This window comes from Physeter macrocephalus, chromosome 8, assembly GCF_002837175.3.
Source record: "Physeter macrocephalus isolate SW-GA chromosome 8, ASM283717v5, whole genome shotgun sequence".
NCBI lineage: Eukaryota > Metazoa > Chordata > Mammalia > Artiodactyla > Physeteridae > Physeter > Physeter macrocephalus.
This window is the reverse complement of record NC_041221.1, coordinates 25007910-25021514: the sequence shown is the minus strand read 5'-3', so window position 1 is coordinate 25021514 and position 13605 is coordinate 25007910. Positions and strand designations below refer to the sequence as shown.

The 13605-nt window shown below is 45.6% G+C and overlaps 1 protein-coding gene across 3 annotated transcripts in view; it reads left to right on the top strand.

The window, feature by feature from the left end:
* Nucleotides 1-12005, top strand: part of CTNND2 (catenin delta 2) — a 453358-nt gene extending 441353 nt beyond the window's left edge. For all 3 annotated transcript variants that reach the window (XM_007115618.2, XM_028492809.1, XM_024125559.1), the window contains 2 exons: nucleotides 3557-3630; nucleotides 10870-12005. In XM_007115618.2, the coding sequence (XP_007115680.1) occupies nucleotides 3557-3630; nucleotides 10870-11127 (332 nt within the window). In that variant the 3' untranslated portion in view covers nucleotides 11128-12005. The remainder of the gene's footprint in view (nucleotides 1-3556; nucleotides 3631-10869) is intronic.
* Nucleotides 12006-13605: the final 1600 nt, after the last annotated feature.

Here is a 13605-nt window from a genome sequence, read left to right as displayed (position 1 = left end):
GTGGCCACATCACCAGCAGGCAGGGATAACAAAGCGAGACTATAATTACAAGAATAATTGTGAAATCGACTGTTATTATTTAAGTTGATCTTTTCTCTTTAACTCTCTCGGCCGGTAGAATCGTTCCAAAGGTTTTTCATCGCGGTGTTTGTGTTGAAATAGTCCCAGTGGTACGTGATCCTGCTCTGCACACGTCAGACAATAAAAAAGAAAATCTAATGTGTTTCTAGATGTTTAATCTTCCTAGAAAATGGCAGGGATCTTGACAACTGCAGCATTGAGATATACGTAACTTTCCAAACTTATTTAGAGGCTTAAACGCTTTGCTCTAACACTTAAAAATGCAATTCAAAACTACACCATCAATCATGTAGCAAGCCTAGAAGAACATGAGGTCATTATTGAATAATATGTTTATACAAGAAGGTTCCCTTTAAGCCAACAAGTACTGGGTAAAAGTTAGTTGTTGTAGCATCACAGTGATATTGCTGCTGATGGAGGAGGTGGAGGCAGTGTTGGTGGTGAGGTTGGTGGGTGTGTTTGCCCCCGTCTACGATGGTAAGAGTAGCTCCCCAGCCAAGCCGGGTGGAAATCAACATTTCGTGTAGGGATGGAAATGATGAATTGCCAACCTCTGTTCTGCTTCCCTTTAGCAAATGTCCATCATTCCAGCGTTTACTGGCAGATCAGATTTCTTGGGGCCTCCATATCCCAAGCAGTACTTTTTGTCATTCACCAATAAATCCAGGGGGCATTTAAAGTTCAGTGTATTGAACAATCATCTGAAAAACGGCCGTCTTCCTTGTCTCTAAGGCATCAGGGGATGTCTTATACCACGTCCCCCCCAGGAAACATTCCCTTTGCTGTGGGAAAACCATGGGAAACGTCACCCTCAAAACGCAACATGCAAAAGCTTTAAAGTGAAAAGCAGTTCCTTGCCTGGGTCATCATCTCCTCTCCTGAGCTCTCAGAAATGCAGATCCATCTGGGTTTATATTCCAGGCTTCCCCTCCACCTGCCTTCTCTGTATTCAGTTTCCAGCTTAGACGTCTCTTAAAATGTCTTCTCTCCTTAGTGTTTCTCTGCCTCTGAGGAGCCCTCAGAAAGCCGAAGGCAGCTGTTCATTCAGGCATGCAGCACTGTTATAGCTATTTCTCGCGGTCATGATTCCCTAGGAGCGTTACGTGCTCAGAAGCACGCATCAGAGGAGGGCTGTGTGATCCCAGCAGCTACACGGCCTGACTTTAAAATTCACCAGGGGAGTTTGCCCTCCCACCTGAGCTTCCCAAATACCTTAACATCCAGTGGTCGATTCTGTTTCAGTATCTCACTCATGCCTTTTAAAGCTGCTCTAATCTTCACTCTATTGATATAGTTGGAAATCGGGGCCTATAAAAAAAAAGAAAGAAAGGCATTTCCCTACGAGTTGACTCTTTGCTCAGACACATACACATGGCAGAGCACCTGTGAAGACATGGGCTTCATGTATCCGGAAAGGCCACAAGTTCAATCTCAGCTACACAGTCTCCTTTAAACAGGTGAAGTGCGCCAAAGAGCAGGAGGAAAGAACTTCCAGTAGAAACATCTTCAGCTCGGAAGCCACAAGCCCAACAGGGAGGGAGGCCAAGGCTATAAAAATGCACATTCTACCCCAAAAAAATGCATTTTATTCTGAGTAATAGAAAAAAATTTTCACCTTATCCTTGGAGTAACATTTTCCATCAGCAGGTTGTAGCTCTAAAGGCAGATTTTTCTAAGGTTTAGTCATTCATTCATTCACTCAGCAAAGAAAGCACTCACTCTGTGAGCATCCCTCAAGGCCAGGCACTGTGCCAGATGCTGGGGCAGCCTACAAAGGTGGCGGGACAGACGGATCTCTGTCCTCGTGGAGCTTCTTATCTCCTAGGTGAAGGGAGGTAATACACAAGGTAAACATGAAACAAACTCACTAACAAGGTAATAGCGCTTGGTGTTGCGTGTGATGGTGGAAATAAATGGGGTAAAGGGATAGAGGGCCCCAGGTGGGCAGGGTAACTTTAACTAACATGGTCAAGGAGGAGGCGTTTGAGCTGAAACCCGAATATCAACAAGGAGAGGTAGTCCAGAGTCTGGAACAAGCAAGTTAAAGGGAGAAGCATCAAGAAGTCCAACATCCCTGATGCAAAATAAATTTGGATGCTCAAGCCAGGAAGGAGGGCCAGCACAGCTCCCTAAACTGTGGGAAGAAGAGCAGGAAGTCAGGCCGGGACCAGATCACACGGAGCCTCGAAGACCATAATGGGAGCTCAGCTTTTACCATAATCACAGCGGGCAGGGAATTGAGTGACATAATCCGGTCTGCCTAACATGGCGATCGCTCAGGTGATGGGAGCAGGGTGGATGGAGGAGCAGGTTGGGCCGAGTGGAAGCCGGGCCGTTGAGAAGGATGCTGTAGCGGTGGTCCAGGCGAGGGATGGTGGTTTCCGCAGTGATGCAGAGACAGGAGTGATGGGCGTTCAACCAGAGAGTCTATCAGAGTGGTCTTTAAAACGGGAAGTGGGCTCTCAGCTCTCACATTCTAAGCAGAATTTCCCAAGAGGAGTTTTATTGCACAGCTATTATGTGCTTTTAGTAATAAACATGGGTGGAATGATAGATTATACTGACTTGGTGGCCTGTATCTCTGAGAGAATAGATGGTGTGTCATCCTATTTCATGATCCCATAGATACTGGAAGCAAAAGATAAAATTGTCTTGATATCTAGAGTGTTTTAGATACCCGCTGACACTCAACAGACAATGTTTTCCAGAGCTTTCTTAAACCAGGACCTTTTAGCAGCTATGAGGGGAGTCTCGCCCTGGGCCCTTCCTCTAGGCCTGTGACAGCAGCCTCAAGGGCCCCTGGTGAGGGGGCAGGCAAGTGGGCATCTTGCCCAGACTTTGGAAGCTGCTGGCAACCGGAGGAGACCTTCCTTCCTTTTGTCTAGAACACAGGCTGGTCACAAGACAGGGTGGGAGTCTTCCATCTCTGTGTTGAACAGGACTCCGAAGCCGCAGCCGCCCAGATGCGCAGGGCAAAGGCGGGTGGTGTTTCCTGCCCATCCTTCAGGCCGTTGAGAAATGAACTGTCTCTCTCAAAGATGATCAAGCACTTCTGTGAGCTCAAATTAGAAATTTCATTCTTGTCATTCCCCAGCTAAAAACAAAGCGGCCGATCCAGATTCCTTCATGCTTCAGTGCAGGTGACGCGCTTTTATTATCTGCCAGTTTTCACCAGAAAACAAGGCCATAGAACTGGCAAGATGACCATCTGTTTGTTGCACCTGCCTTGACCCTGTCTGCAAGCTGAATGTTACTGCAAGAGGCTGACGTGCAAAGGGGATTTTATAGAATAACTGTTCTTCTTTCTTAATGTCTGTATGTAAAACGAAGTGTTCAGGGCTAACGAATTTCTTCCATCTGGAATGATCCATGAGACACCAAGCTTTGTCAGGGCAAAACTGGTCTCGATAACCATCATTCCTCATTTGAAGTCTGGCGTTCTGTGCTAATACTTTTGTTTCTCTTTTGCTTTCAGCTCAAAATACTGGAATTTCAACTTTGTATAGGAATTCATATGGTGCGCCCGCTGAAGACATCAAACATAACCAGGTAAAAGAGAGGTAGCACGTTGGTGTTCGTTTCTCCCTTCGACTCCTGTGAAATACCTTGGAAGTGCAAAAAATAAGTTAGTTTCTATTTAACATGCATAAAAAATGGAAAAAGAAAATAATGGTCCCCTCTGCTCTCCGCTCACGTGGGACACAGCATACACGTGGGTGGTGGCAGTCATCAGAACAGCCTCAGGTTTGAAAGCAATCTTTTGTTTTTTTGGCGGCATCAGGTCTTAGTTACGGCAAGTGTAAGATGCTGGTTACTAGACAAATTGTCTAATTACTAGGCATGGATTAAGTAGCTCCTGTAACCCAGCCAATTCTTATTCGGAAGAAAGCATGCATTATACATGACAGTTAACAATAAAATAGATCAAGTTCAATGTAAACAACTGAATAGAAGGCATGGTGTTATGCCTCGCTGCTCAGGCTAGTGGGGGAACCAGCAACAACAACATCACCTGGGAGCTTGTTAGAAACACAGAAGAGATGCTTCTCTGGCCCCTAACCCTAACCCTAACCCTAACCCGTTCAGGGTCTTCTGCATCAGAGTTGCATTTTGTTAAGGTGTCTAGGTGATTCGTGTGGATGTTGAAATTTGAGGAACCCTGGCTGGTAGATACTTAAAAGAATCCATCTGTGTTTTTGCGTGTGTTTTATTTAGCAAATATTCGTTGAGGGCTCGTTTTCTCTCTGGTTCTAAGGGGAACTATAAAAGCAAGAAGGCACCGCCTCTGCTCCTTTATTGATGAATAACGTCATACTTGTCTTTCCCCATGGTGGTCATCACAGAAAGACTGACATTCTTTATAACTCTTGGCTACTGGTAATCGTTTCCAGAACTGGCTTCTGATGCTCTAGATTCTTGCCATGTGTCATGAAAATAGTACTGAAAAGATAAACCTGAAAGCTGTTTGCTTGATCACAGTAACCAGATGAAAGTAAACATGGAAGGGAAATGTGTGTTTTTGATCACTTCTCACCACCCAGCAGGGCAGCAACTTTGAAGAGGAAGGGGACTCCCTTCCAGCAGGTGGAATGTCTGGCGCAAGACCGTTTCTAAGGGAAGAAGGAGGAGGACACGGTTCTGGTCTTTGCTAAAAGCAAAGAAGTCAGTGAATAAACAGAGGGGCATGAGCTCTAGACAAGAGGTCACCAGGGGTGGCCCCCAACTATTTGCAGATCAACATGCCTACCCAAACATAAAGGAAAATGGAAATGCCAACTCTATTTATGGAAATCAATGCTTTTTCTTTCAGCAAATATCAGGTACAGTGAGCCAGTGGTCTCCAGCTCTTAAAGATATTTGTCAGGATATGATAGGACCCTGGTTTTGCATCCAAGAGCATAAGATCAGTCTTCAGCTTCTGTAGGTCAAGAGAAGCTCATCAACAGAATCAGCCTGTTCTACATCAGCCTTTATCTCCAGGGAATCCCACTATTGTTGGCAAAGAAGAAACACCCTGGTGTGGCCCAGGGGTCCTTGGCATCGCACAGTGTGGCTGCAGTACGTTCCAACAGACTGCTTGCAATCTAGATTTAGAGGACAGTCCACAATGGTTCTAAGAGGCACATTCTTTTCACCCAAGCCTATTCTGAGCATTTAAGAAAATTGGAATTAACGCACTAAGATGGCATCCCCGCCCCGAGAGAGTGAGCACAGCCTATTGTATGCAGCCTTTTGCCCAGGAGGCCCTAGGATGAACTCGACTCAACCTCGGTGTGAAACATCAAGGCTACGGTGTCTCAGGTGGATGTACTGAAACTCAGTCTGGATGGAGAGCAAGCTCTGAGCCACTTGTCAGCACAGGGGAGATGTTGCAGGCCGGCCCCCAGCAGAGCTGAGTCCTGTGGGGTCCCGCCGAGGGCAGGGGGCAATTGGACTGTTAACTCCATTCTGATATCAAGCAACATTTTTGAAATGTCCACCAAAGAGAGTTGTTTTTTACCTAAAAAAAAAATTTCCAAGAAAATCATTATGACACTCCAGTGACTTGAGAAAATAATAAAGCTTTTACTTGTTTTGGACTCTGTTATCAGAATACACTTTGACTTTACTTACAGCCTTCCCTCTTGGGAATTCGGTAAGGGAAGACCATCCTGACCATTCAAAAAAGTTGGCCATCTGCTCCTCTTGCAGATGGGTGCTTCTGGAGATGACCTTGTAAACAGCGTCCATGATGTGGATCTTCTGCCCATGTGAGCGTGGTTGGTTATCACAGATGGCTTTTGTTTTTGGAACTTTTCTGGGCTAAAAGCCACTTCACAACCTCGTAGCTGGTAAATGGCCAGCTTGAAAAATTTAACCGGGAGGGATGTGCTGGGGTCCATTCAGTTTCGGTGTCAAAGCTGGGCCTCATGAGCTTTGCAGAGGAGTCTGGACAGAGATTCATCTTAGAGAAGAAGTGATTCACCGAGGGAAACTAGTTACAGGGGGATCTCTGGGACGAGCCAAAGACAATGAGATCTGAAAATAAGGCAACAGCCCTGGATGCGTGGCCAAGCAAGGGAGGGGCCGGGGCAGGAGCTGGGAGGAGGGCTTCCCCTGACTCAGCAGAGAAGCAGCCAGGCAGCTTCGCAGCTGTGGCACACACCACGTGACTACCTGCCACTCCAGTTTCGAATCAGTGCAATAGGATTTTTGTTCATAAACTAGAAACAAAGGGTTTTGGTGTTTTGCTGACTGGTTTTCAAATTATTACTGACAACAGTAAAAATGGCATCTTGAGGTCCTCGGTCTGGCTGCCAGGTGGGCAGGCAAGTCAAATTATCCCCAGAGCTGAGGAAATTGGGATTCGAGGAGGGTAAGGGTTCGTCCCCAGTCACCTGAAGAAGCCAGGAAGAGGCAAAGACTCCAGCCTGGTTCTTCTGTCCTCTTGTCCCATGTGCCCTCCTGTATACCACTGGTTCTCAAATTTGAGGGTGAGTCAGGATCCCCTGGAAGACTGTTAAACACAGATTACTGGGCCCCAACCCCAGGTGTTCTGATTCAGTGGGTCTGGGATGGAGCCCAATAATTTGTACCCCTAACGAGTTCCCAGGCGATGCTGGTGCATCGTGGGGCCACGTGGTGGGACCACACTTTGAGAAGCACTAATCTTCACCACGGCCTCATTCATTGTGTGATAACACCCTGAGTCTTCAGCTTTCACTGCTCAGTAGACTTGGAAGGTCTGTAGTGGGCGGCTATTTCCCTTGTGTTAGGAATACATTCAATTTGTGGGCGAACTCAGTGAGGAATACAAAGAAGTCTTCCATCAGTGTGCTACAGGGATGGGAGGTGGAAAAGGAGCACTGTCCTTCGTAATTTAAACTAAATATTCTGCTGTTGAGGAAAGCTTTCAGCAAGGATGACTTTGTGGGAGCAGGAACCACAGGACAGCACCGAGAACGCGGACCCCAGCGATGGCCACGTGAGCCAGCTGGTGGCGCCTTCCCTTCCCAGAGAGGACGCTGCCTTAAGCAGAGCAGACAACAGCCTCAGGCTCCTTGGATGTGCCAGGGCTCCTCTGGACCACAAGAGACTCAGATTCAGAATACACCGCTGTGGGATATGAGCATCATTCCACCTCCTTTACGGAAGTCTGGCTTGTCCACACTGTGTGATGTTTAAAAAAAAAAAAAAAAAAAAAAAAAAGCATTTATTTTAGCTCCTCTATGGGGAAGGCTGGTATTGGGGAGCATTTCACGTGCCTGATCTTGAACACTGTCAGATAGTCTCTAAAAGTAAATGACAAAATACAGCCAACACACCTCCGCGGTGAATGCATCTTACCAGCCGACATCCATACCACTGGGCCAGGGAGCAAATTTAATCCCTTCAAACACAGCTGTGCCACGATCAGCTGTTCTGGGTGGTTCGTTCACACAAATTCTCCAAACTGCAGAACTCAACCTGAGAAGGGGTTGATATGGGACCTTAGGAACACTACGAACGAACTGAAGAAGGTAACTCCTGATGTGAGACTAAAATAAGCTTGTGCTCAACCCAAAAAATGTCCACCAGCCAGAGAGAACATAGCAGCAGCAAGAAATTTGAAACAGGCTGTGCCAGAAAAGAAAAAAAAGAAAGAAGCAGCCACCGTGGAGGAGGGCCACGAGCCTCGTAAGTAGCTTCCCCTGAAGACCTCCCAAGCTCTAGCACTGCCCCTCCCCTGGTTACTGAGACCAGCACAGAGAAGTCAGGCCTCGTCTTGGTTTCCTTTGTCCATGGCCTCCCTTCTCATCACAGGGTCTGGAGCCAACTCAGTGAGGCTGCCCGCCCCCCGAGGTGGAGCCACCTCGGCTGAACTGAGACTGTGCTCCTGCCTCGGAGAGAACATGGACTTTGGAGTCAGCCAGGTGGGCATTCACATCCCAGCCTCACCCCACCACGAGCCATGGCATCCTGCACAAGTTTCTTATCTTCTCTGACCTTCGGTTTCTTCATCTATAAATCGGGAATTGGATGGATAAATGGATGGATGGGAAGGAAGGAAGGAAGGAAGGAAGGAAGGAAGGAAGGAAGGAAGGAAGGAAGGAAGGAAGGAAGGAAGGAAGGAAGGAAGGAAGGAAGGAAGGAAGGAAGGAAGGAAGGAAGGAAGGAAGGAAGGAAGGAAGGAAGGAAGGAAGGAAGGAAGGAAGGAAGGAAGGAAGGAAGGAAGGAAGGAAGGAAGGAAGGAAGGAAGGAAGGAAGGAAGGAAGGAAGGAAGGAAGGAAGGAAGGAAGGAAGGAAGGAAGGAAGGAAGGAAGGAAGGAAGGAAGGAAGGAAGGAAGGAAGGAAGGAGAAATTCAGAGAGAGGAAGGGTGGAGGGAGAGGAGATAGATTAGATAGATAAATAGGTAGATGATAGATGGATAAATGGATGGATGGATAGATATACACAGACATAAACATGCATCCGTATATGTATGCATACATACATATACAAGAGTAAACGAAGAAGAATTTGTTAAATGTTGTATACAGTGCCCACTGAAATAGAACCAGTAAATTCTAGTTCCCTCCCTGTGTAATTTTTCCAAGCCTCCCAACTCTAATCCTTTGTATGCTCCACACTTGGGTGGCAGCACCGCGATGGAGTGGCGAAGTTCCACGTAGCGCTCAGCTCTTCACAGACCAGCAAAGGGCGCCTTAGCCTATCCCAGTGATCAGGTAGACGTGGTCTTAGCAACGTTTCATTGCAGATGTTGAAGTTCCAAACGTCCCCCTCATGCCCAGGCTCTTAGGCTAACACACGTTTACGCTCTGAGGACTTTCACGGGTAGACAGAAACCTCATTCATTCAGCCACCACTATCTGGAAGTGTGAGGCCTCCTGGATGGCAGCTATGATGAAGTTCACCACTTCTTTGAAGAGCAGGTCGGTTACTAGCGTAAATCAATTACATATAAAAGAGGGAGTTGCGCTTACTTGAGAGAAGAATTGCGGGCAGGCCATTAGAAGCATTCATTCACACACAACTTGCTAATTACAAATCATGATCTATTAACTAAGACCAATTTCTAGAGGATGTTTCCATGCTGAACCTTAGTTAAATTAGTAGGGAATTACCGAGTCCACTGGCAGGTGATCAAACTGTGCTTTTTTAGGAGTGTTCCATCGTTCCCCCCAGACCTCCTGCACAATCGTTGCACTCGAGGAGCTTTGTGGATGCCATTATGCAGTGGCTGTGGGCATGGTCCTTCCCCCACGCCTTGCGGGTATCCTCACTTGGGGAGCGTGATGCTTAGGAAGGGACCGCAGAGGCAGTGGGGAGGGGATAGCTAGGCCCCGACATAGAAATGCTAATGATCAGCCTCTGAACACTGTCTGTTTTACTGTCCTTAAAGCCAGGCGGAGGGAACGAACTCTAGACTTCACGTATCCCGAAGGATCCCGTGGTCCCTTTACTCCCGAAAGGCCCCCTGCATCAGACAGTAAACTGCAGAGGACAGGAATGGAAACGGGGCACGCTGAGGTGGACTGGGGGACATTGGACAAGTCTGGAGACCCCTCCCCCCCAACCAGAGTCTTCATAATCCCACCTTATTCTCGAGTCCCATCAATTCTTCATTGAGCCAAGTTAGGAAATGTTTTGGTTCTCCAGATCATAGCGTATTTGAAGTGGATTCCCTCTTCTTCTTACATGCTTCTCTGTATCCTTCTGAGGCTGTGGTACCTGGTCACTTAGGCAGGTGTGATGGAATGGCCCTATTACCGGGAAGCCTCCGTCCTCCAGAGAGGTATTGATTACAGCCCTCCGAGCTGGCAGGAGGATGCCCAAGTGACCGTTAGACGTTGTACGTCTTCACTTTCTCTTTGTCTGAGATTACAGCACCCAGGCGTGATGGAGAAAACACAGGAAAGATGAATATAAATTACTTGTGTTCTGTAGTGTCTAGTGTAAACCTCTTTAATTTGAAAAAGGTTAACTAGTAAAATGGTTCACCTGTCATGGCAGTTTTGGCAATTTCTCAAAAAGTTAAACATAGAATTAATTACCATCAGATCCAACAATTCCACTTCTTGGTACGTACCCCCCCAAAATTGAAAGCAGGGACTCAAACAGATACTGGTGCACCCATGTTCACAGCAGCGTTATTCACAATAGTCAAAGGGTGGAAATAATACAAGTGTCCATCAGTGGATAAATGGATAAACAAATGTGGTCTCTCCATACAATGGAATATTATTTAGCCTTAAAAAGGAAGGAAATTCTGTCACATGCTACAACATGGATAAACCTTGAGGACATTATGTTAAGTGAAAGAAGGCAGACCCCAAAGGACAAGTAATCTATTATTCCACTTCTCTGAGGTACCTAGACTAGTGAAATTCATAGAGACGGAAAATAGAACGGCAGTTGCCACCAGCTGCGAAAAGAGGGTGGGATGGAGACTTAAGCTTAATGGATACAGAGTTTTTGTTTGCGATGATGAAAAAGTTATGAAAATGGATAGTGGTGACGGTGGCACAGGCGACGAATGTACTTAATGCCACTGAATTATACACAAAACGATTAAAATGGTCCATTTTATGTTATGTATACTTTACCGTAATAACAATTTAAAAAAAAAAAGATTACCTAGAATGATAGCGCATGGACTCAGGAACCAACTTCAAAAAGGAAAGTCAATCAGGAGAAGCGCGATACTGGTGACTGCGTGGAGGACGTTCGGAGCCTTGACTTTGAGGGAGGGCTGAGCGCATCGGCGGCGGGGGAGGACGGGTCAAGGGCAAACGCGCTAACCCAGGTGGATCTTCTTTTCTGGGCAGGTTTCAGCACAGCCAGTCCCACAGGAGCCCAGCAGAAAAGACTACGAGACCTACCAGCCGTTTCCGAATTCCACGAGAAACTACGACGAGTCCTTCTTCGAGGACCAGGTCCACCACCGCCCTCCGGCCAGCGAGTACATGCACCTGGGACTCAAGTCCACGGGCAACTACGTCGACTTCTACTCCGCTGCCCGTCCCTACAGTGAACTGAACTATGAAACGAGCCACTACCCCGCATCCCCCGACTCCTGGGTGTGAGGCAGGCGGCACCGGGGACAGTGCATGTGCATGCAGACCACAGACATTGCTATTTTTCTTTTCCCCTGCAAATTTAGTTCGTTAAAGCCTGTTCCATAGGAAGGCTGGGATAACCAGTAAGGACACATTAAGAGCTATCTTAGAAAGCTAAATGAATCGAACGTTAACTTGAAAGTCAGTAGAAAGTGATCCTCAGTCTGACCTTGTACAACACCTTTCTAGTGCGGGCTGGGGAGTCTAAAAAGTGCTTTCCACTGAATGTGGCTGAAGGCAGCACAGAAGGCGGTCGGGGTGACGGTTGTAAGCACAGAGGCGCGTGGTTCACGCACTTCAGAGGGACGGCTTCTCACGCTTTGTTTACTCTCTTCATCCGTTGTGATTCTAGGCTTCAAGTTGCACTGGGGTTCCTCTGTACAGCAAGATGTTTCTTGCCCTTTGTTAATGCATTGTTGTAAAGTATTTGATGTACATTACAGATTAAAGAAGAAAAGCGCATTGTGTATATTACACCAATGCTGCGGCGTTTCCTCATCTATGGTTCTAAATATTGCTTCAATTTCAAACTTTTGAAAGATGTATGGATTTCCAGTTTTTCTTTTCTTTCTCGCAGTATGTTTTAACAGAAAAAAAAATGGGAAAAAAAGGAATATTTAGCAGTATTGTTCGTTCTGATATGTGAATTTGTTTGTGGCAACTAAGCAAGGCATTCAGCAGTTTCTGACAATTAACATCCATCATTCCACACTCCTTGTCAACAAAGTGCTTTTTCACTGCCTAAAATTTTAGATGTAGATATTTGAAATAGATTTTTTCATTTATACCAGTTTTCTTTATGATGATACAGTGTTAAAAGAAAATAAATTACAATTGATCTGTCATCCATATTTGCTAAGAATGTCTATTTCCAAGGACCTATCTTACAAAACACACATTCCTGCTCGTGTGTCTGTGCGTGTGTGGGTGTGTGTCCACGTATGTATAAAAATGACCTGTGTGAGATTTTATTTGGATAGAAGCTATTTCATTTGCTGTTCATCTTGTACAAACTTTGTTTTTGGTTTTTAGTATGAATGTACATCAGCTGTTCCTTTTGTACTCTATCTATACTTCTGACCATCTAGTGACTCAGGATATTAGGCCAGTGGAGGTACAGTTATAGGATTTTCACACATTCACACTTTCTTGGATACCAACCCTTTCTACGGGCCCATTTCCTTCCATGTTCCATGCCCTCAGAACATGATAAACATGGCCAACTCAATAATTTCACTTTGGAGCCAATTACTTGAAATAGCCACAGAAAATGTAAACTGCTCGCCTTATTCCCCCCAAATTTTTTTGTTCCTGTGGCAGGGAGCGGTAGACAATTATGGATTAGATTATTAAAATTGAACTTGAAGCTAATGGTAGAATAGTTGTTAACAGAGCTAGGAAGTAAGGCTAACCATATCTAAAGAACAGGGGCTGTGGGTAAATTAGCTTTGCTCTTTAGATGCAAGTGACTGAGGCCAATAGGTGCCTAGTAAATGTTAACTGTTCTTGAAAAAATAAAACATTAAATAACAAAAGAAATTGGCTGCCATCTTCCTTTAAAACTTTCTCCCCTTCGCTCTACGTAGTTTAATTCAGCTCAAAGTCTAAACTTCATGGTTCTTTCTCCAAATTTAGCGACAACCAAACGATTTCTTGTTCACGCATATTTGTGCAAAGGAGAAGCTCACTTCTAGAGCAGCGTGGTAGACAGACATTTTCATATGAATCGTCCTACAGTTACTTACAAGTTGGCCCTTCTCGCCCTGTTTACTATAGGAATACACATTTCTGGGTCCCCTCCCAGGAATGCTCCAGCCCCTAAGAGAGATATAAATATGTAGCTTTGAGGACAGTGTTTCCACTTCATTCCTGTCATAGAATAGAATGAAATAGTAAAGTTCATCAAGGCAGAGATACGGTACAGGCATGATTTGTCCATAACCAAATAGCTGGTTTAAATTTCCACAAAAAGCAGTAGGACTCATTCCCTGGCTTGAGTTATGCAGGGGGAAGTTCATGCATGTCAAAAAGTCCTTGTCCTAGCAGGAGCTTTATATTTCCTCTGTGACTTCGAGTCTGTGCAAGCCCAACATTTGCAACCCCTGAAGACCAAGGAGGTCTCTGCTGCCTGTGATTTTTTTAAGAGCATATTGCACCAGGCTGACATGAACGAATTCAGCCAGAAGCCTCTGGAATCAGAGTTAGAGCTAGGAGAAAGTCAATTAAAAGTGTTCATAGTTACTCAAGTTAATTCTTTTATCCTTTTCATACACGCGCACACGTACACACACGGAAGTAAGAAGTAGGGAGAGAGAGAAATGACAGATGGTGATGGTAGATAGATGATAGATAGATGGTAGATAGATGATAGGTAGATGGTAGATAGATAGATATAGATGTTGATGATATATGAGATAGATAGATGATAGATAGATAGATAGATAG